This window comes from Tubulanus polymorphus, chromosome 4, assembly GCF_964204645.1.
Source record: "Tubulanus polymorphus chromosome 4, tnTubPoly1.2, whole genome shotgun sequence".
Taxonomy (NCBI): domain Eukaryota; kingdom Metazoa; phylum Nemertea; class Palaeonemertea; order Tubulaniformes; family Tubulanidae; genus Tubulanus; species Tubulanus polymorphus.
In genome coordinates this window covers 8,859,037-8,882,552 of record NC_134028.1, presented here as the reverse complement: position 1 = coordinate 8,882,552, position 23,516 = coordinate 8,859,037, and the positions used below count along the sequence as shown (strand labels likewise).

The 23,516-nt window shown below is 37.3% G+C and overlaps 2 protein-coding genes across 2 annotated transcripts; one reads left to right on the top strand and one right to left on the bottom strand.

Annotated features, from left to right (window-relative positions):
• The first annotated feature begins 873 nt into the window (after positions 1-873).
• Positions 874-9,014, top strand: LOC141903469 (glutamate receptor ionotropic, kainate 1-like). Its single transcript, XM_074791588.1, has 14 exons — positions 874-1,153; positions 1,566-1,754; positions 2,295-2,564; positions 2,955-3,133; positions 3,325-3,390; positions 3,879-4,139; positions 4,792-4,938; positions 5,031-5,123; positions 5,414-5,641; positions 6,292-6,991; positions 7,234-7,390; positions 7,504-7,699; positions 8,090-8,135; positions 8,678-9,014. Exons 1-14 carry the CDS (start codon positions 1,045-1,047, stop codon positions 8,707-8,709), a joined length of 2,673 nt encoding a protein of 890 aa, XP_074647689.1. The 5' UTR covers positions 874-1,044; the 3' UTR covers positions 8,710-9,014.
• A 2,152-nt stretch (positions 9,015-11,166) lies between these two features.
• Positions 11,167-21,603, bottom strand: LOC141904281 (carbohydrate sulfotransferase 10-like). The gene is made up of 3 exons (XM_074792861.1): positions 21,502-21,603; positions 11,537-11,880; positions 11,167-11,398 (listed from the first exon to the last, which is right to left on the bottom strand). Exons 1-3 carry the CDS (start codon positions 21,601-21,603, stop codon positions 11,167-11,169), a joined length of 678 nt encoding a protein of 225 aa, XP_074648962.1.
• Between the last annotated feature and the right edge of the window lie 1,913 nt (positions 21,604-23,516).

The following is a 23,516-nucleotide window of genomic DNA, read 5'->3' as shown; positions in this document are numbered from 1 at the left end:
GGATTTCTGTAATTAGTCCCTCAATACCCCAAACTTGTCAACACTTCACTGCGACATACGAAAACTTTTATAGTTATACTACTTTTCACGATGACAACGGCTCTATATATGAGAATATTGATTCCCGTATGCTCCTCTCAAACTAAAAAACCAACCTCCGCGTTAACTGTATCCATACACAGTGAAACCATGGAGTCCATGGTGCAACCTAGCCACACATGTCCTTAGCACGCGAAGAGTAACACCGTCATGCATTCCGACTTACAGTCTCTTCCTCTACAATGGTAGAGAACCCGAATTGATCTCGGTATGGTACATCATCTTGCATAAAAAATCTATACGTTAGCAGTAAAGCTACCTTCTGCGATTTAGACAGCAACAGCGGATCAGACGAAGTAGTTCAGCATCAGCCAGGTAAACCGATCAACAAGAAACGACCAAATCTAAGATCTAATGTGCATCTAGCATCATGTATTGCTACGTAAGTAGAGAAGTGAGGTGCAAGTAGTATACAGGGTTTATATAGTCAAGTCACACAGCCAAGGTTCTATTGTTTAAGTGCCGGATTACTCAAGAGGCAACTCATAAAAGTGGCCCGGTTTCAATGTTTGCCCTAGGTGTTTGCCCTATCTACGTACACCCCTGGCTAAATTTATGAATAACTAATCTTACGTAAGGCCTAGATTAATTGTTCAGGTTCCTAGTAGTGCAGAAAATTATAATGCTGCGTTGGAAAGCTTTTTTGCGTTGATAAACGAACAGGTTTTAATCCCGTGGCCCAATTTTCGCGACCCGGTAAAAATATGAAGTACAATAACGCTTCCATTATATACCGTGCGACAAAAGCATTTCTCGAAGCGCGCGTTTGCTACATGCTATTTACGAAAAACACGCGCGTTTTATCTATTGGTATACACAACGAAAACCGTGGCTGCTGGCTTTTATAGATTCAGTACAGCGTTTTATCGCACAACACGCTGACTGGCTGTATGGAGTGTTGCTTCGGCTGGTGGTGGAACGCCTTCGAATAGACTGGTCGGGGAAATGGGCAGGATGTACGTTAAAATCAGCTCAATCTTATGGTTGTTCGTGGTGATTACAGCGGCACAAGACGACGATTCCGCTACACCGCGGTGCAGGAACATTAAAATAGGTCAGTTGGTTGGAGGTCCGCGTCTAGAGGTGACCTTGTCTTGCTTAAGGGGTGACCTTGTCCTTGCGGCTCTGGTTGAAATTGTATTTCTACGCGTCATTTTATAATTTTTGATAGCAGATTCGGAAACAATGAGCTCATTATAAAACTTGGGTCATAGATATTTTATTTCAGATACATGTTTTCATATGCGGCTCTGATTGGATTTGTATTTCGACATATACGTTTATATTCGTTTTATATTCTTTTATAGCAGATCCGGGAACAATTAGCTTATTTTGAAACTAGGGTCACAGACATTTTTTTTTCAATTTCTGATGCGTCTATTTGTTTACGATAATGCGATTTAATAATAATCGCTTACATATCGAAATGATGACAAATTAGTGTTATTTTTCTGTTATTTTGATAGGATTGATTGACCGTAGGGATATGTTAGGAAAGATCATAAGGGGTTTGGTGCATACTCAGCAAAGTGCTTTGGGAGAAATACAGATGCACTGGAATCACAACCCGCCGGTTTTATGTACGAATGAACGTCGTGGATACAAAATGAATACACAATTGGTTGACGTAAAACCAGAGCTATACGACGCTCAACGTGAGTTTCATCGTTCAGTCTTTATAAATTTGCCAGGGATCACGGTTCATATTTGTTTACAGTCAGCGAAAATTGGCGCGCACGAGCCTATTTTTGTCGAAACATAGTGCACGACAAAAACACCCTACGGCCTCGTTATACCTAGTCCCCTGTCAGTCCAGGGTTCATGTAATTTGATTATTTTCATGTAGTGTATTTGCAGTCCGGCCAGCCTTCCACCCGTGTCTCGTCAAAGGGCTGATTCATGGAGGGGGTGGATCGGTTCCGAAAAAGACCAGGAAAAGTAACTTGACTTAGATTTTCATAGATTTCCTTTTGGTGCTCCTCGTGTTTTGCGCGAAAATCTAATTTCCCATTCCAGTCTACCACTTTAAGAAAACCTAGACGCACCGTTGCGCAATCCAGATTCACGGGTTTGAATATTCCGGAATGGTTCGAGTCTGACAGTCTATCGCCGGTCTCTCTTTAATCAAGAGTTCATTTATAGTCAGTAGTTATTTAATTCAATTGGTCAATAAACATTCGAAACTTCATTTTTAGGTGATGCGATTCTAAAAGCTGATTACGACATTTTCATCGGCGAAGAAAACGAATTAATGCTAAACATAGCGACAGCTCATTCGATCCCGTATATTATATACGAGATGGGACAGAAAGATATGAAACAGCGACGCAGCGCAAAATACCGCAATTCTACAATAATCAACATGTTCCCCTTATTCAAAGATACAACACAGGTTTTCCTCGATTTCGCTAAGGTCCACTCCAGAACCAGGATCTACTTGCTCGCGGCTGCCGAATACTCCGAGAGTAAGTTGTTTACATTGAGATTAATGTGCATGGTAATCGTTGGTTCCGCTCATGGCAATCGAGGATCCTTAAGGTTCACTCGTAGGCTACATTTCGAATACGAATTTATGAAAACTTGATGAAAACTATACAAATCATCACTGTGTAGAAAAATGAATTCAAAGTATATTCAGTGGGCCCTGTGATAAATGTGTCGATTTAGTTAATATTGAAATAAAAAAGATTATATTTCGAGAAGGTAATGCCGAGTGCTCGTAATTTAGTCGAGTTCTTCATTAGTTAATCATTAAGTTAAGAATAACTATTTCAGTACTCATATATGGATAAGGTTTTTGTTTATTCTGAATTGACTTCAGTTTGCTGTTTAATTCGGGTGTGCTTCTCTTGTAGAAGCTGTCAGTATCCGGCAAGCATTTAGTAGCGATAACAAGTACATTGAGTTAAACGTTGGACTTCCATCTCATTCCAATACACAATTCGATGCTGCCGTAATCGCTAAAAGAATCGTCGAAAAAGGCATTGATATTGTTTTTTACTGGTTAGACCAAAAAGATTTTGATATTTTCCAGGTAAGATTGAGTGTTTATGCGCTGTTAGGAAGTCAACTCTCAACTCTGGAAGTTAACTCTTTGGACCTTAATATGTATTTATTATGTACATATATTTGACTGTTAACGTATTTTTATCGCAATAAAGACTCTCTGTCTACATGTTTAAAAGCGTTTGCCATGTATATTGAAATTGGCTCATTTATTTTTAGGTAATAGTTGAAACGCAGCGTCGAACACAAGGCAAAGGAAAAATTGTGTGGGTGGACGCTAACTTGGTAAGTGACCCTCAAGAGATATGCTCCCTCGCATGGATTCGGGCGATTTCCATGGTGCCGTCGTAAGGATCTGGCCCACTGCACTCTCGCAGGGAATATTTGAACCTGACAATGACGCGGGACTCTGCGTCATGTTCCTCCCTCAGAGGGATTCGAACCTGATCCTCGCTTTAATCGAGTGCTTCTATTCCAGCCCAATTCAATATCTATTCTATCAACGTGAAACTTTCCTATTGAAAAAGAACAGATCTAAAAGACGAAGCGCTCGGGTACCTGAATAGATAATTTGCGAATTGATTACTTTTCATTTCCCAAAAAATGGCTTGAAAATTGTATCCAAATTTCGAATAGTCTTTACCAAAATTTTTCTACACTGACGTTGAAGGGCACTTATGTAAATTTCAGGGGCTTCGTTCACTACACAAAAACTACGCCCTCGGCAAGGGCCTGTATTCATTTCATTAATTCTATTCTCACTCTATTAATAGGATGAAAATTTAAGACGTCACCCGGACGAAATTAGAAAGTCACACGATACAAGGACATACTGGTTTGCCATATCTGCATTACCGGCTTTAAACAACAGAAATAAGTTCGATTCTTTGGTAGACGCGATGAAAACGTTCGGGGTGGAAAACACTGATCAGGTTTCTATAGCTCTCGACCCGTTGCTGGTGCTGATTCGAGCATTACAGGAAGTACCGTTTAACGACTACACCCGCGAAAAATTGGCAAAAAAACTCAAAACGGTACAAAAAAAACTTATAGGGCATCCAGTCTTCTTGAAGACGATTTTGCTTCTAGAAAATATTTCTGAATGTGACTCATCAATGCTTTTACGTTCTGGTTGCATCATTCGTATTAACAGCAGATTGGTAGATTGCTATTTAGCCATTCGTTTTCGTTTTGGATTTTGTATTTTTTTGAACCCGTACTTTGTACTTTGATGATAATTCTGCTTATTGTTACTTTATCTCGGTATTTTCGTGAAAATAAGCATCACCCTACGGGGAGCATACGGAATACTCATTTGGTATCAAACTGAGTGTTGAGCGGGCGGTGGGATGTCTCGGTCATCTTTTGTAATTTGTGCAATATTCCTGAATTCCCACTTTTACACATCCCGCATCTCCTGCATGTCTGTTCCGCCTATTTTCTCAGTTCCATCATCTTCATCGCATTCTTTATATACATGTGAGCCTCAGAGAAGATCACATAGGACATGGCCATGTGACGACTTATATGTGACGAGTATGTGACTGTGTACAAATCATTGAATTAAGCTGTAACAAATGAATGCAATTAGAATTGTGTTTTAAGCCGTATCCTGACGTATTAAATTGGTATCTATGGGGGATCGGTGCCCAACACGTTGATAAATGCAGCCTTTTATCGTTTAAGGTCACTGTAAACAATGTTATAAATGAACGTAAGTGGTGGAGGAGTACTATGCATATTGCTGGTAACATCTTATTCGACGAATTCGGAACCAGGAAAAATTTCACCTTATTTTTGAGAATAAAGAATATGCGTGGCTATTTCAGAGATGTAAGTTGTCATAAAAAATATCATGTCGATACGAAGTAAAAACAAAAAGAAATGGCGACGCCTCACGCTGGTTCTTTTTTACTATAAAACAGAAACTCTGGTCATCAATTGACAATGTTTTGCCGCATCTATTCACATCAGCAAAACGAGACGACGTCAAAAGAATCACAATTGCAGCAGTGCTGGTAAGTCAGAACATCGGCTGCCGTCGTAACGGCGTATAGCATCGTGAGACCCAGCCACGTTCGTCACTCGTGGTTAGTGGAACCTGATGGCATCGTGAGACAGCCACGTACTTCCCTCTCGTTGATTTGAACCTAATAACATCGTAAGACTCTGACACGGTCAGAAAACCCCTTTTCTAGCTGATTCGACCACTCCTTTTGTTAGGAGTAAAACGAGCGAATTCACGCATCATGATTTTGTAGCATTGATATGAGTTATACGTGCATTTCATTTTATATCTGAATTTCAGGATGAGCCTTTTATTTATCACAAAACCATTGATACAATCGACTACGTGTACGACAACAAGACGAAACGTTTGTCAGACTTTCAAGGTTTATGCGTCGACATCTTGAAAAAATTAAGAAAATACCTTTATGATTATCAGGGACTGCGTGTAGAATTCGTTGTAGTACCCGTCGCTGGATATGGTAAATCACTCGACACAGGTGATTGGTCGGGAGCATTCGGTTACCTGGTAAGTGATGTTTTTTTTAAGGGTTAGCCTAGAAAATAATGATACCTTGTTTCTCCTAATCGGCTGGGTCTTTTTGTAAATCTCAATGGACAGTTCATTTCTATAGCCGCCGGGTCTGGTATAGTTTGCTTGATCATGATTTTAAAAAAGAAACACGTAATGTACAGTGCAGATAGGCCGGGTCGGCTCTGCAGAAAGAGAAACGAGGTATCAATTTATTTTGGTCTTATGGTTTACAAGTAGTAAACCCGACTCGATTAGGTCCTGGTGTGACTCGTGCTCAATTCTAGATACATGTAGTTCGTCTGCAATCGATTTTTTGGCAACATTTCGCTTAATTTTTTGAACACATACATTTTTATTGCCAATTGGTGTTTAATACACTATCGTTTTGATATCCACTCTACATGTATTGTTTTACTCCAGATGAGAAAGGAACAGCCAAAAATTTGTTTTTCTATCTTCTATCTAAATATCGCGTGTCAGGGCGATGTGTTTATCGGGAGCAGGGCTGGGAAAATTGGAGGGTCGGTGACAAAAATGACTTTTTCAGCTGTGCACAGTAACTATATCTTCAACTTGGACACATCTGAAGTTTTTCCTAACTCCGTCAGTTTTATGTGTGACATTATTTCGTCTTTCTTTTGCAGCAAAAATCCCTGTTTAATGTCAGTTTACTGGTCGGTGGAATATCATCTAATCTCCAACGTTTAGCTGTTTTTGATTTTACTGATGGGTACATATTCGACGGAATATCATTCATTTACAAGAAACATTCCCATTATAATATGTTTGGATTCGCAAAACCGTTCGATTTAAAAGTTTGGGTCGCCCTCGCTATCGCGCTTATCGTTAGTGCAATGTTTTACTACGCTGCCTATCGGTTAAATCCTAGCGGAATGGACAACGACCCGGACACAAGGTTCGATTTAAAGCAGAGTTTCTGGTATTCGTACAGTACCATCATTCAAGCTGGCGCCCCATATGAACCGGTTCAATTACACATGCGCGTGTTTAGCGCATTCTACTTTTTCTTCGCGCTGATTGTTATTGGTTGTTACACGGGTAACTTAGCGAACTTCCTTACAGAACAGAACTATCCAAGAATGAATACGTTGAAACAATTAAGAACAACGCAAAGAAAAGAAGGCAACGAAATCTTCTTGATAAAAGGGGGCGCCACCGAATTATATTTTCACGACCAAAAACGGTATTTTCTGAAGAGCGGGGAATCTATAGATTGGAAGACAGTGAATACAGCGACTGAAGGAATAGAATCTGTAGAAAACTATACCAATCCTGACACTAAAGTATTCCTTGGTAACTGGGTCCGTCTAGCATATGCAGCAGGTAAACAGTGCGTCAATATTATGTTCATCAAGTACAAGCATGCAAAGCGTCACAATGATCGGTGTGCCTAAAACGATCTTCGTTTTAAGCACATTTGGCCGTCAATGGTCTTTGTGGTCTCCAGGTTCTTCGTTTTATTAGGCGCACACATGCACGTAAACGTGAAAGCGGAAAAAACCTCTGCACAATTTGAGCGATACTCTGATGTTATATTTTTATAGCAATACGATTTTCTGTTTCAGGTCGAGCAGAGCGATGTGATCTAGTGGTTTCTCCCTCCCTGGTAGATATTCAACCATTAGCGTTCGCCATGCGTCGAGGTTTTGAATTAAAATCTGACATCCAAGCCGCGATGCAAGCATTATTGAGTGAAGGGAAGGTCGACCAGGCTATGAATTAGTGAGTTCATGAGTCAAATTAAAACCAACACAATTGTGGAACTGCGCTCAGAATTGGATCATTCTGTACGATTCGATACTAATGTTAATGTAATTATATCATGTTTTCTTCAGTTGGTTGAGTCAGCGAGGTAAATGTCAACTGTTTAACAAAGAAGATAAAGATGATATCGAACCATTGACTATCAACCATTTTGCTGGTATTATAATCGTTCTTGCTGTAATGGTTGTCTTTTCGTATATCGTCGTCGGGGCAAAATTGCTGTTCTATAAATGTGGAGGGAAACGGACTCCGATCAGGAAACCACCGGTAATCATTTAAAGTGGTTTCATCTCGCTTAATCTAATCCTCAATATAGTGGAGATCAACTTTAGATGGGTTCAAAAGTCACATATTTCATTCTTCGTAAATGATAAGTTTTCCATACTCGTTATCCATCCCCGGCAGGGATTCGGACCTGATAGCACCGAGATTGTCACGGTACGAAACCCTGCCACACTAGACCGATCATGTACGTGAAATCCGGTTGTTGCCGCAAGTTTCCGAGTGGTAAACCTGCGCATGTACCTGCACATCAAGTCTAGTGTGGCAGGGATTCGTAAAAAGTGGCTCAATGTCGATGCCATCATGGTTCGCTGCCGCGGGAGGATGCATACTCATTAACTTCACGTATGTATTAATATCCCTTATTCTTTTCAGGATGATATGGAAGGAACTGATACGAAGAAACTTAATTCCGGTGATGGTAAGAATTTGAAATTAAAAGCCCACAAAAAATCACCATTGTTTCTCATCTGCCCTATTTGGAAAAGTAACGAGGGAGGCAGGTTTTCGTTATAAATCAAATCAAATAAAATTCTTAGCCCCCTTTCAAAAAGGAAAAAATGTAAAGCCTTATATATTCCTAAATTCTAAAAGTATCGAGGGCGACTATCTTTATTTCATAAATGGGGAGTTTCGGCGTCAACGACCTTTTATTAGAGAATGGAAAGCACTTCGTTACGGCTCACCTGTTACAGTTGATCAGCGACCGTGAGACAAACATATAAAACAGTGTGAACAGTGTTTTACTAAAAAAAGAAAAGAAACGAAAACTGATTTCTGCTTGCGGAACGCGCATTTCTATCTTTAATTTTCACTAACGAACAACTTTTTTTGACGCGCGTGGAAACTGAAACTGATGAGAAACAAGCTAATTATTTACGTGGCCTTACAAATGTATCTATAATTTAGAAAATCAAAATTAAAGCGTGCACTGATATTCATCCGTGGTTTTCTTATTTGCAGAGGGAAACCAAACAGAAACCTCGGGCGTGTAAAGAGATCGAGATTTCATACGTACTAATTACAAGACATATTTATTCTGCCGTGGGCCTATACGTTGTGTGAGATGTCACAGATGATTAACTAATTACCCTCCGTGTCGTCATTCTACATCGCGTGACATCAAAGCTACAAATCATGCAACGTCGTACCTCTCGTGACGCTCTAGTTTATCTTCCTCCACGTGACTACGCAAATCAATCGGCTCGCGAATTTAATTCCTATCTGAGACTTTATTTACACCGTATGGCTTATTGCTATAAAACTAACCATGACTAAAATCTACACGGTTTTTCTATGAAGATTGGTTTTAACTTTTTTTTCATTTCTATAAAAGATTAAAAGCAGTAGAGCTGAAGAAGAGTCTGTTTTTAATGCATATATTGACCCACATTTGGATGTGCTCCTACACAATATTGATTACTTTATGAATTGAAGTTACTTGCCATTCCCATTTGTCCAACATAGTCCAATGAAACAACAGAATCCAATGAAATATCGCTTAAATTCCAGGATTAGAATCAAAGAATCAGCAAATATCGATCCAGCTGTGACGCCATTTGCAATTTGGTAATTGCTTACAACGTTGTTGAAATTTCTTTATGTTGTGATATCACTTCGTAAATCGTGAGTAGATTTAATGTCCGATCGATTTGAGGAGGAATTCATCACGGTAAAGAAATCTTTCCGACCGCGACTTCTACATGTAGCTGTAAGAACAGATGACAGACGACAAAAAGTTCGAATGAAGACCGAACGAAAATGAACTGTTTAAAAGTACAATTGAAACATAAAATGCGGAGATAAACGAAATCATAAAAACCGAGCAAACATCTCTACAGTACACCTGAATTCAGACAAGAACTACAATATGCATTAAACAATGTTTCTGAACTACATGAAATAGGCTTTATAGACTTATAATGTGGGTTAAGTTTTCATCACGCAAACACGAACATTTAGACAACGTTTAGGATAAAATGATTTTGGCAGTTTATTGAAAAGTTATTCATTACTTCATGAATAATAAATATAGAATACGGAGGTGACATAGTCGAAATTATGAATAAATGATCTCATATGTCAACAACGGCTTCCGTAAATACAAGCTTGAAAACAAATGATAAATTTGATTAGGGAATTTCAGTTCCTTATTGAAAATGTCTGAGAAAAAAGAGAAAATTTTCTAGCGAAACTTTAACATTGATTAAGTTCGACATTAGTGTGACTACAATCCTTGGCAACAGAAAAGTCTGCAGATTATAATTTCTGGAATTATGTCCAAAATTTGCACAGAACAGAATTTCAGAAATTTCTGAAGGATTTCTTTCCGGAGTTAAGCCGGATATTCATTTCCAGGGTGGGGCTGGGGGATGGTGCTAGTTAGAAGTTCGGTAGGATTTCTAACTGGTTGATGTCTTGGTTGGGGATGGGGTCAGAATCCCGGAGTCTTACTGAATTTAGTGATTAACTATTAAGGATCAATAATTGATAATGTTATTAACTGAAAAATGTGATATTAGATGAATAGATTTATATTCTACGTACGGACTCTATTCTCTCAAAAAGTTTTGCCGGAAACGAAACTGCAATCATGGTTTAACGAACACAACAACGGGTATGCTGAATAATACTATAATGCCTAGGGACGAATGTATGGTGGCTGAAAAGGGGCCACCAAAATGAAAATATCCGTTTTTGCTCTATGATTTTTCGTTTTTGCTCCATACTATTCGTTTTTGCGCCCTAGCAAAAACGAACTTTCGTTTATGTTCATTATTTTATTTTCATATGACCTCGATTCTAGAAAAACGCAAAACGAAAGTTATAGAGCAAAAACGAATATTTTCGTTTTTGCTCTATAATATTTCGTTTTTGCGCGGTAAAATTCGTTTTTGCTATAAGTTTCGTTTTGTGTTTTTCTATAATCGAGGTCGTTTGAAAATTATTGTATTTGGCCCTTATCAGCCACCATACGAATGGCCTGGAAATGAATTTGATAGAATATCATAGAACTGGAACTATAAACTCTGAATGACAAAACAGGAAAATGCTAGAATCTCAGAAAACTGATATTAGCACACATTGGAAGACGCAACAGTAAAGACATAGATTCTATTTATTTTCTGTCCACTTATTTTTCACCTACCATCATTTTCAATGACAGCATACTACAACGAAACGGGCTTAAAATTCACGTGGCCTACAGATGAGTCCGATGAGGTTCCCATAGTGATAGACACTAACTGTACCCATCCGTATCGATGCTGAATGAGGACCGGCGGAAGGAGAAACACATTGGTCCGGCCACTTTTGCCAGTGAGGAGGTATGTTACTTTGCGAAGCACTTGGGGGGGGGGGATCTGGGGGTGCTCTTACGGCCAGAGATTTTGATCAAATGACGCAGATTGAACCCCATTCCTGATCACGATAACTTTATTCAAAATAAATTACTATTTCTGCAAGAAATTTAAATCGTAATCAAACAATATGAAATCGGCTTTGTATTCTTCATACAAATCATCGATCAATTTTTTAGGAAGGTCTTTGTAATATTTGTTCAACTTTTCCGAGGAATACGTATGAGGGAGTGTGGCCGTTTTTGCCAGTTCCGGTTCCAGGTGGAAACGATTTTGAACAAGTTTGAAATCATTTTCGATCGTATCTCCGTATTTCCCGATGAAACTGTAATCAATATCGCATGGACGACAAAGCTTTTCATATGGTGCCCAATGTATATCATAATAACTATGAAGAAGGATGAACTCAGCGAATTCTTTAAACGTTGCTCTGTCTCCAGCTTTGACATCATTTCGGGCTGACCGAATAATCATTGGCTCAAGTTTTGCGTATCCTTTATCGTATTTACGCACAATTTTATCCAAATACGCAGATAACAGTCTCTCAAAAGGATGTCGTACGAACAGAAATTTGAAGTAGGTTTTTAAGCGCTCGGTTTTTTCATCTTGAGAATAACTCGATAGTGACCTGATTAATCCCAATGATTTGAAGTAGATACTTTGTTTCACGTCAAGGTCATTTATGAGGGATAGGTTTGTCGTGCGAAGTTTTCCGGTCGTGTGTAGTAACGTGTATCTCCATATCGACGTGCCCACTTTGGGAATTTCGCAATAAAGAATCTTGTGTACGTCATCGACCGTAAATCTCTAGTACGTGTACATGTATGGACCTAGAAAATTAAGAGAGATTTGTTTTGAAATTTAACACCCGAGACCTCATAACACGATAGAGAGTCCCAGACCACAAACATGTCCCATCCGACGTATGTGTATTTATATACCTGTCGATTTATTGGTAAGTTTCTCACATCCTGATTTTATATGAGCGAGTCTCTGATGATAGGTAGTATCCCAATCGCGGATTGGCGGACGGTTTCTATTATTCTGTGCCTGAAATAAACATGCGCGTATATAGATTTTACCAATCGATCGAATCAATCGACTTTCATTGTTGATTTCTAGCGTCGCATTCAAGTCGACTGCTGCGGTATCTTACAAAAAAGAGAAGTCGGACGCACTGGCTTTCGCATTATGAACACTATATATTTATCTAAAACCTCGACTGTACCGCAGACTTGGCATTCCAGTGCTCCGTAGTTTCGGAAGATTGACAATATTGACAAATGCTCATCGGGTCTATTCCTGTAAGATTACGAGACAATGAAATCGCACAGCAATGAAATGATTTTGGATTTCGGTGGCGGAATTGTAAAATTCCAACAGAAATGCTGTTGAATATAAACGTGGTTGCGTTATCGAAAAAAAACTAGAAAATTCATATACAAAGCATAACCGATTGTAGGCTTGTAGAAAAGATGGATCTAGATACGAATTTTGGAAATGATAACTTCAAGCATAACTGAGATACGTACAACCTAGTTGAAGAAACATGAACTTAATCTGATAGGGCATCAATCGAGTCTTATTTGATAAAAACTAAACTTAGTGATGATATCTATGGCGGCTGATAAGGGCCATCGTAAAAAAAACACGAATATGCAAATGAGGGCGACATTACGACAAAACGACAAAACTAAAATAACGCGACAAAACAATAATTTTGGTTTTGTCGCCCGCGACATTTCATTATTTTTGTTTTGTCGCCCGCGACAATTCAATATTTTTGTTTTGTCGCCCGCGACAATTCATTATTTTGGTTTTGTCGCCCGCGACAATTCAATATTTTGGTTTTGTCGCCCGCGACATTCCATTATTTTTGTTTTGTCGCCCGCGACAATTCAATATTTTTGTTTTGTCGCCCGCGACAATTCAATATTCTTGTTTTGTCGCACGCGACAATTCATTATTTTGGTTTTGTCGCCCGCGACAATACGTTATTTTGGTTTTGTCGCCCGCGACAATTCAATATTTTTGTTTTGTCGCCCGCGACAATTCATTATTTTGGTTTTGTCGCCCGCGACGATTCAATATTCTGGTTTTGTCGCCCGCGACAATTCATTTTTTTTGGGTTTTGCCACCCACTTTATTAGCTTTTGAATAATTAGGCCAGTTAATAACGTAATAATTCGCCTATTTTGAAGTTGATTAATCTGATATTGTGTCGATTATTAAGGTCATTTTGGCAGATTCTTTTTTCTTAATAAAGTGATATTAAAGCTATCATTCAAGTGATCCTACTTAATGAAAGATCACATATTACTTCTTTTTCTAAGGATGTACGGAAGCTTATATGGGACCCGTACAAAACCGTCGCGACCTTTTATCACGACGAAATTATGTCGAAAAAACGTGATATATCGCGATTTATCGACATAACTAAGTCGGTATATCGTGTTAATATCAAGTCGTAAAATCGTTATACGGATCATTCCTTTCACCAATGTCGACGTGTGTATCTCAACATAACCGTACCGTCGACATAATTTTCACTACTTTAGCTAAAATGTCGTGATACGTATGGCAATTTATTGAGACAATCTCGCAAAAAGTCGACATAAAAATCACCTCATTTTAAATAAGGTCTACCTAGGTACATCGATATATTGAGATAGTTAACCTAATTTCAATAAGGGGACGCATACTTAATGATGTTTAATGTTAGATGAATATGAAAGAAGAAATAAGGTTGGCAGAAAAATTAAAATGACTTTATCATGACCAGAATCTGGTGGACATATGGAATGTTGGGGTTCAAGTAGAATGACCCCAAATGCTGGGGCACAATAATAGTATTCGGTAGATGTTCGATGTACTAAATAGGTCATTCTCATCAATACTTTGTCACGATTGATTTGCGGCATGCGACAAAACAAAAATATTGAATTGTTGCGGGCGACAAAACCAAAATAATGAATTGTCGCGGGTGACAAAACAAAAATATTGAATTGTCGCGGGCGACAAAACAAAAATATTGAATTGTCGCGGGCGACAAAACAAAAATAATGAAATGTCGCGGGCGACAAAACCAAAATAATGAATTGTCGCGGGCGACAAAACAAAAATATCGAATTGTCGCGGGCGACTAAACAAAAATAATGAAATGTCGCGGGCGACAAAACCAAAATAATGAATTGTCGCGGGCGACAAAACAAAAATATCGAATTGTCGCGGGCGACTAAACAAAAATAATGAAATGTCGCGGGCGACAAAACCAAAATAATGTATTGTCGCGGGCGACGAAACAAAAATATTGAATTGTCGCGGGCGACAAAACCAAAATAATGAAATGTCGCGGGCGACAAAACCAAAATTATTGTTTTGTCGCGTTATTTTAGTTTTGTCGTTTTGTCGTAATGTCGCCCTCATTTGCATATTCGTGTTTTTTTTACGCATGGCCCTTATCAGCCACCATAGATATCAGCTTGTAACAGAAATACATACGTTTTCACCCGATCGGAATATGAACTTATTCAATTTTATTGATTGCTATTTTATATATGGTAGAGGGTACACACGTTTTTACGGAGATGGCTGCATCTGTATTTCATAGTAGATAACGCCGATTAAAATGTGTTTTTCTTTTTCGCAGGTGTCACCCTGACGTTTTCATCCCGATCGTAATATGAACTTATATGAACTTAAAACGACTTTATTGATTGCTATTTTATGTATGGTAGAGGGTCCACGTTTTTACGGAGATGGCTGCCGATAACGCCGATTGTTTTTCGCAGGTGTCACCCTCCGTTGTATGCTCTTGCACATGAACTACTGAAATCGTGAAAAATGTCGTGTGACTTCTGTCATATAGGTTGAACGTCATGTTCTGAATGAGACATCTGTCTGACTATACTATTTCTGATGCTACAGTCGACCTCGTTTTAATCTTTGGGTAATTTCCATGGTTCAATCTGTTTGACCACCTCAAAAATTGTTTCGTTACCACGAAAAAAACAATGATACCTAAACAATGTTAACCATTCAAGCGTCTTTTTACAAATCACAACAGTAAATCGATGTGCAAAACGTCACAGGTCTATGTGTACACATACAAGATATTTGGCGAAATATTATTGACAAAGATGTAGAATGTCTTCCTGTGATTATATAATTAGCCCTATTTGATAGTCGAAATAAATTATTTTTATCTATTTATTTATGTGACATACACATATTAATTAGATTAACATATAAGATATAAATTGTTGCCCAGCCCAAATGGGCTTACAAGTCACAATTGTATTTACAGTTATACATAAAAGCTACAAGTTATGTGTGAGAGAGTGAGAAAATAACATAGATCAAACAAAATCATGGCCAGATTCATACGAGTAACAGAAGAAAAAAAGAATCGGCTACGATAGGCAGATAGCACAGGAGAAAAAGGGGAAAGTTCTTCGATGTTTTTTATTCAAGCACACGACGAGTTCCTTTTTGTCCAGTCTGATGAGATATAGTGTGAAAATTCAATTTGAAGGTTTTTCATGATAGGCCTACATATAAATAAGGATCAGGGTGATTTTAATTCAAAGTCTTCCAATTTATTTTTTGCTGTAGTATGTAAGATAGATCGAAATTCAGTATAGTTGGGGCAAATCTGAACAAAATGATATTTATCTTCAATAAAACTGAAATCACAAAAGGTACAAATGCGGTTTTCAAGAATAATGTTTAGACGACGGCCTATTTAAATATGTAAAGGCAATGTTCCACTTCTAAATTGGGCTATCAATGACCGTTTATATCTCGATTGGCATTGTATTATATATGGTTCAGTATCAATAGTCAATTTGAATTTCTTGTAACTGTGGAGATTTGGTTTTGATTCAACCGCTTTCTTAAATTCTTTAGCTGCTAGTCCAATGATTTCTTTTTTCACATAGTTTGAATTTACATTAGTTCTTAAACTGCTCACGACAAATTTTTATCAAAAGACGGAATCCAACCCGAGAAGATATCGTTGGTTTTGAAGTTTTGGAACTCTTTACAGAAAATCTTTTTTGCCAGTCGGTTGTTATTCACATTATCACCCGGTTCCAAAATCGAATTAGACACGAATAAGGCTTAAATTTGCAGGGAAGCCAACCCATATCAGCATATAGAAAAGACAAAGGGGTAAGAGGGTTCACTCGATCCTAATTAGTATCGACATGCTCTATTTTGAACTCGTTCCATTTCCATCAAATCTCTGTATCCCCATACTTTTGCACTATAATTTCGAATTGGATCGACTCTTTTTTCGTACCGTTTTTCTGAAAGTCTTATATCCCATATTTTTGAATTGTGTGAACTTAGGCATTAATTGGCCCAAGGCCCTGCCACCGGAGGGTGCAATTTTAATGAAATGTTCTTTTGAAATTAAGATTACAGTCTAAATAAACGCTTAATATTTATAGCATTTCATCGCCATACCATTTAAATGTATAATTCGTTCTCCCCTTTCTTGGATTACGGTAGTGAACGATTTGTGTTTTATCAGTATTAAGTAGTTCCCATTTTTTACGCCATTAACTAGCTTTGTCAATAAGCAATTGTAACTCAATTTCTGAGTTTGCGATGAGCACAATATCGTTGGCATACTCTTGTCAATACATTTTGATCAGTATTCTCACTGAGTTCTAAAAGAAGATCATTTAAAAAAAGGTTCGCAAGGGTAGGCGACAAAGGGTCGCCCTGACGCACTCCGTTTTCACTTTCGAACCATCGTGTGAAAAAGTCTGGCCCTAATTTTACTCTACATCTGGTATTTTCATAAAGAATTTTTACTGTCCAATACATTTTACCACAGACTCCTATTTCAGCTAATTTAAATGTAAGAGCAATTTACGGTAAATTGAATAAAAAAACCTCTGGAAATCGACGAAACAACAAAATGTGTGTTTCTTTTTAGCTTTGTTCTGGTTAATGATGCTTGTCAGAGCGAATACTGGATCACTTAGATCCAGTTCTTGCAATCTTCTAACCACGTATCGCTACCGTCTTAAAACCTTTGGTGGACGTAGCTTCCAATGTATTGCTCCAACTCTGTGGAACTCTCTCGACGCAAATATACGGAATATAACTGAAATCAACACTTTCAGACAGAGAGTAAAACATTTGCTTTTCTGCAAAGCCTATGCTCTGTGAATTCAGCACCACTACCATTCAAAGCGCTGGTGAACATTATTATTAGTGAAACAGGCGCTATATAAATGTGACATTATTATTATTATTATTATCATTATTATTATCATTAATACATGGTCTTGGCATGGTCTATTTTTCCTAAAACCATCCTGACAATCTGAAAACAACCCGTTTGCCTCACAAAATTTAGAAATTCGGCATTAAGAATAGCAGTATACAAGAGAAAGATGAAAGAAGAGAAATATACATATACATGAAGAAATACCACGATAGTTAATTGGGTTATACGTGTCTATCATTGAGCTTTTCGGAAACATGCAAAATATTAGCATGTACCCAATCCTTTGGAACTGAATTATTGTCAAAAGTAAAATTAAAAAGAAATATTATTTTGCATTGAAATCACGAACAGACGTATTGTAATAGTAATGGATGTATGATTATATCAGAAGCAGCAGGCATAGATAGAAATGATAAGTAAATCGGATTATTCGGTCAAAACGGCGGATGTATACACGATGCGGCCGGAAGTCTGATATAAAAGTAAGAATGTATTTCCCCTACACTTTTTAACCTGTATATTCATGACTTAGAGCAATATTTTATTAAAAATGGCCATCCCGGTGTCGATTTTGGACTACTTAAACTATATATTCTTCTTTATGCAGATAACACTGTCATATTAGACAATTCGCACGAAGATCTTCAACGTGCTTTAAATCTTTTATCGGACTACTGTAAGGAAATGAGATTATCTGTAAACTCGGAAAAAACCAAAACTATGAAAATAGGCCGAAAGAACTTATCTAACAAATTAGAACTGTATTACAACGGATAAATTTTAGAAGAGGTATACCAATTAAATATCTAGGCATAGTTGTATCCTGCGACGGGAAAAATTCCCTAGCTGTCAAATCTCAAGCAGATCAGGGCCTCAAAGCTTACTTTGCACTTTAAATGTATCTTTTAAATGCTAGGCTTGTATCGCCGAAGATGAAACTCCAAATATTTGACTCTTTAGTAAAATCGGTCCCATTGTACGGTAGCCAAATTTGGTTCGCTGATAATATCAGAAATTTAGAACTTGTTCGTACTAAATTTTGTAAATCTGTACTTAACCTTCGCTCCTCGGCCCCAAATGTAATGGTGTATGGAGAACTAGGACGTTTCCCCATTTCTATTGATGCTAAAATCTCAGCAGTTAGCAATCTGTTGGTAACCGAAATGTCTTTTTGAAATTAGTCGAGCAAAGACTAAAAGACCAATATATTCAATCGTGGTCTGAGACGCTTAACAATAGCCAAAAATGTTCATTGTAAGAGAATTCAAAAACAACTTTTAGTACGAAAAAAATCTTGATATTAACGATATTGTCAATATTATTTCAAAATTTCGATGTAGTAGCCATAATTTGGCAATTGAAAGCGGCAGATGGACCAGACCGGTAACTCCTAGAGAAAACCGTATCTGTACATTATGACCTATTACCAAGATACTACACTGTAATCCAAATATTTTCAAATTTGTAGAGCTTCTGTGCTCGCAGTCAATCGGGAGATTAACTAATATTGAAAAATATTTGTTAGGGATGTTCAGACACAGAAGATCTCTCCTAAGTGATACTAATTAAATGATTTAAATAATTATATTATCTATATCAATTAAGATATTGTATTGTGAAAACGTAATGCCATCTATATTTATAATTTTGTTCAGTTTATTATTATTGTCATACAAGTGTAAACACTTTGACGAAATAAACATTATATCAGTTTTGTTCCCGACAATAAAATCAACGTGTTTAGACTTCTTTCGTGACATTTGATTTAGAGTATCGTAACAACATTAGAAATTTTCCCTAAAACGTAATGAAAATAAACTGAAAACGTATTTTTGAGCACCCACTCGTAACACCGTAATTTACTTAGTTGGCAGGACTGCAAAGTATGCTAGAATTGAAAAAAATGTAAAATGCCCCCCATACACACTGTGTAACAGTGAATTGAATTTTGCGGTTGTAGGTAAACATCCCCTGGGTAAAAATCCCTTAGGTAAAAATATCCCAGGTAAAAATCCCCAAATCTTGAAAGTAGGTAAAAATCTCCACTTAGCGAATTTTCAAGAACATTTCAAAGCAAGATATTTCTTCAATTCTATTCATTTGCAATAAAACTGCAACGTACAATGAACTCTTTCGTTGCAATAAATTTGTAAATAAATTCTTAGAAGTAATGGAATTGATGAACTTTTTTTAATTCGAACTGAATAACTCTTTTAAACGTGGTATAGGCCTATTTCACTGTGCGATGCGATAAATTATGAGAAATAATTAACTTTTAATTTGGAATATTTCATATTAAAGCTAGTGTAAATTTTAACTGTGCGATGAACTCTTTTTAACTTGCGATATACTTGAACTGTGCGATAACTTTTATTTTAAATTTAGTATTAATGAACTGTGTAGTATTTTCTAATTTCAATTGTACAATAATTAATATGCTCATGATACTCTTTTGCTATACCATACAATAGAATATGAATAAATTGGATATATCAATTTGAATTAATTCACCTTATGATTGAATCTAGTTGCACACTGTAAGTCAAAAGGTGGGGGATTTTTACCAACTTGAAAGAATTAGGAATTTTTACTGAGGGGATTTTCACCTTGGGAATTTTTATCTAGGGGATTTTTACCGCATACTGAATTTTTAAACTAAACCTCAACAATAGAACATCAGATATTGAAATGCTAAAACAAATTACTACAGATCGTGAGCATTGGAGAAGTAAAGTACACAACATCTTGGCGCAGCGGCGCTTGCTGTGATGACGAACCCGCCAGAACTTTCAGGCTAATCATTCCTTTAGGTTTATGTTTAATACTATGTTCAATCATTCCAGTTTCAAACTTATGGAAATTTTATTGAAAATCTTTACAATGCTGCCATATTAGATGTTTTAGATGTAATAGGCGTCCTGAAAGTTAATTTATCTAACAAAAACTAAATTATGAGTTGGAACAATATGGATTAAAAGCTTTGAGCAATTTAACTTTGGACCTTATAAGTGATTTAGACCATTGCAGATTATCAGTGAAATCTGTAGTAGCAGGACCTTTCTATATATAACAATGTAGCCTCATCCACACTTACAAATACAGAACAGTTATTCTATGATGAGTGAAAATTGAATTAATATTATATATGAAGCTAAAAAAATGCGCGATCCAAAGATACAATTTCACTATAAATGGCTATATAACACCCATCAATGGTGACTGCACTGGTATAATACCAGTGTATTTCTGATCGGAAATATGTTTATGCTGGCGGAATAAAATCGATTTGAAATAAGTTCTGCGGAATTCAGCTTTGCAGTATAGTACAGACCAGCGGAAACCACTTTAGGTGTCTGTGTAGACCGGTATGCAACATTCAAAACTTTTCTGACGCACACTGAAATTAATATAAGATGTACCAGTACCAAATAGTTCAGGCTCAATCATAACACAAATAGACTACGATCTGTTTAATACACTATTGGAGCTTGCCACGTCAGGAAATCTAAGGCGGCATAAAACGAACGTAGATAAAAGTCGCAGATAATCAAAGGTGCACGAATATTTTAAAAACACTTTGAAATTTTTAAGTTTTTCAACACAAGAATATTGAAGTATTCTATTGAATTTTGCTGTGAAATCAAATTTGGGGGATTTTTTACCTGGGGGATATTTACCGGGAGGAGGGGGGGGGGTATTTTTACCTGGTGGAATCCCTCCCCGTTGCTTGCAAAAAAATCAAAGTCAAAATGTGAGAATAATTAGGCCAAAAGCGTTCAACCGGCCAAGCCATTCGCCAAATTTGCATTCAATAACCAGTCTTAGCTTAACGACTGGTTAGAATTAAACAACCTTTAAGCAACCGGCCCCAGCAATATAAGTCAGAATTTTATCAACATTGGACCCGAAATTGCCTGACTTAGAACATTCGCATTTCATATATTCGGCACAGTAAACTAACAGGGGAGTAGCAACCAAAAGATTAATGGTCAAACATATAATATAAATAAATCATTGCCTCGGAGCGTGGAACCGGAGAAGAAACTTTTGAAAATTGACAATGTAATTTAGTGCATTCTGGGGATTTTTCAGACCAGCAAAGAAGAACCACCTTGGTAATGATTGGTCCGACATATTTCGGACCAACCGCACCGGTAGCTACGCCGCTGACTAAACACAATTACCTGCCTCACATTCATCAAATTGCGACGCCGTCCTTGTTCAGCTTTAATCGTAGCGATATCACCGTAGCAAGCTTGAACCGAAGGACGCAAAAATAGACCCATGCCCACCGACTTTTTTTACTTCAAATATGTCGTTTTTTTAAATACGATGTGCCACTCTCTAGACAAACATCTGATTAATGATGTCGTAAACTGATGACCTATAGCAATGCTATAATTCTCAAGTGCAGAATCATACGATCATGTCCGATTCATTCCCTGAAAACGTAGGCATCCATCAAGGGAACATATTAAGCCCTTTACTTTTCAATATTTCAATTAATTATATCATTTACATTTTTTAAGACTGCGATACACCTCCTCTTAATGATACTTAATCCCCTGTTTAATGTATGCTGATGACCTGGCAATTTTCTCGCAAACGAAAGTTGGTCTACAGAAAGTTAAAATAAACTTAGTGAATCACGATTGGTAGAACACTATATCCGTGTTGACGCGATGAGGAGAGAATCCCACAATGATAATAAAAAAAGTCCGAAAATGAAACTTCGAGATAGTAGTTTATTTCAACGTTTCGACTATATCCTAATAGTCATCTTCAGGAATAAAGCCTGAATAAATGAATAAAGCCTTTATTCCTGAAGATGACTATTAGGATATAGTCGAAACGTTGAAATAAACTACTATCTCGAAGTTTCATTTTCGGACTTTTTTTATTATCATTGTGGGATTCTCTCCTCAAACTTAGTGAATACTGTAGTTCCTGGGGTATCGAAGTAAACTCCAAAAATTCTACTGCGATGGTACAGAGCTGGGGTGGTACCCAATGGTGGTACCTTCCTTGATGATGATATCGGTGGTGACGATATTATCATCAAGACGATATTACAGTTTTTTCATTTTGATTTGATTTGACAAAAGCGCATAGAAGAAGATGTACAAAAGAAAAAGAATACATAATCTAACTAGAAAAGCAGAACGCAGACCTGATTTTTACCTAGGGGATTTTTACCGCATACCGAATTTTGCCAACCGTCACTATTCTAATTACAGAGCAACAGCAGCTGTTATAACATCATCATCTACTCTAACCATATAACAAGAGGCCTATTGATATTGAAGTTTCGGTCATGATGTTAAGCATTGATATATCCATAACCAGGGGACACAATCAATATCGGAGAGCTTTGCATCGTTAAACGATGATAATCAATTGTTTCAAAACAGTATTTCTATGCGTTTAGGACCAGGGTTACTTTTTGACGAGGCGTAGCTGATTTTTACAGGTATGCGTTTGTCCTTCCTTATAGAATGGCTCACAGTAAGAATTATGTGTTTCGACCAAACAGTAAACAAAAAAAAAACAGTCCCAAATTATTTTTTGGGGGACTAATAACCCGCCAGAACTTTCTGGCTAATCATTCCTTTAGGTTTATGTTGTACAGTTCGCTATAAAGTTTCCTGTGATACATCAGACACTAAAAGGCCCTTAGTGAATGTCACACAAGATTGAATTTCCTATTCCCATCACCTATTTTCCTCTCACCGTTCCTAGAAAATCTCACAGAAGTCCGTGCATACTTTTTAAAGTTGTTTAGCTTACGATGCAATTTTGATTGGATTAACAATTAAACAAACAAAAAAAAAGGCGGCGGAAAACCTCCTTGGTAGAGTAACAGAACTACCTGTTTATTCATGTATCGAATACAAACTATTGCTAGGCCTTTAGGGCCTTAACATGGAGATTCTAATGGTGACGGATTCGGGTTATAACCTAAAATTCCACGCACGCAAAAAACAAAGCGTTTTAGCGAGCGTTTTTTTTGCGCAAGTGGTACCTCGCGTATGGAATGCGTATGGCTTATGTCGAGCTAATTTCAAATGTGCATTTAAGAATCATCTTTTCGGCAAGCTTTTTACCTGTTTGCTCTATTACTGGTTTTTGTAATGGCTATTTCTATTCCGTATGATATTTTGATTGTTTCCTAATTGTAGTTCTCTTTAAAATTTGGTAA

Bases quoted from the DNA above. Each gene is read 5' to 3' on its own strand.
- LOC141904281 (XM_074792861.1), bottom strand. From the start codon at position 21,603: ATGGGTCTATTTTTGCGTCCTTCGGTTCAAGCTTGCTACGGTGATATC. The intron at 11,881-21,501 runs GTAATTGTGTTT...TACACGTACTAG, and splicing joins ATTTGATGAATGTGAGGCAG to AGATTTACGGTCGATGACGT. The intron at 11,399-11,536 runs GTCAGCCCGAAA...TATTGATTACAG, and splicing joins CTTGAGCCAATGATTATTCG to TTTCATCGGGAAATACGGAG.
- LOC141903469 (XM_074791588.1), top strand. From the start codon at position 1,045: ATGGGCAGGATGTACGTTAAAATCAGCTCAATCTTATGGTTGTTCGTG. The intron at 1,154-1,565 runs GTCAGTTGGTTG...TTATTTTGATAG, and splicing joins GTGCAGGAACATTAAAATAG to GATTGATTGACCGTAGGGAT. The intron at 4,140-4,791 runs GTACAAAAAAAA...TTATCGTTTAAG, and splicing joins TGGCAAAAAAACTCAAAACG to GTCACTGTAAACAATGTTAT.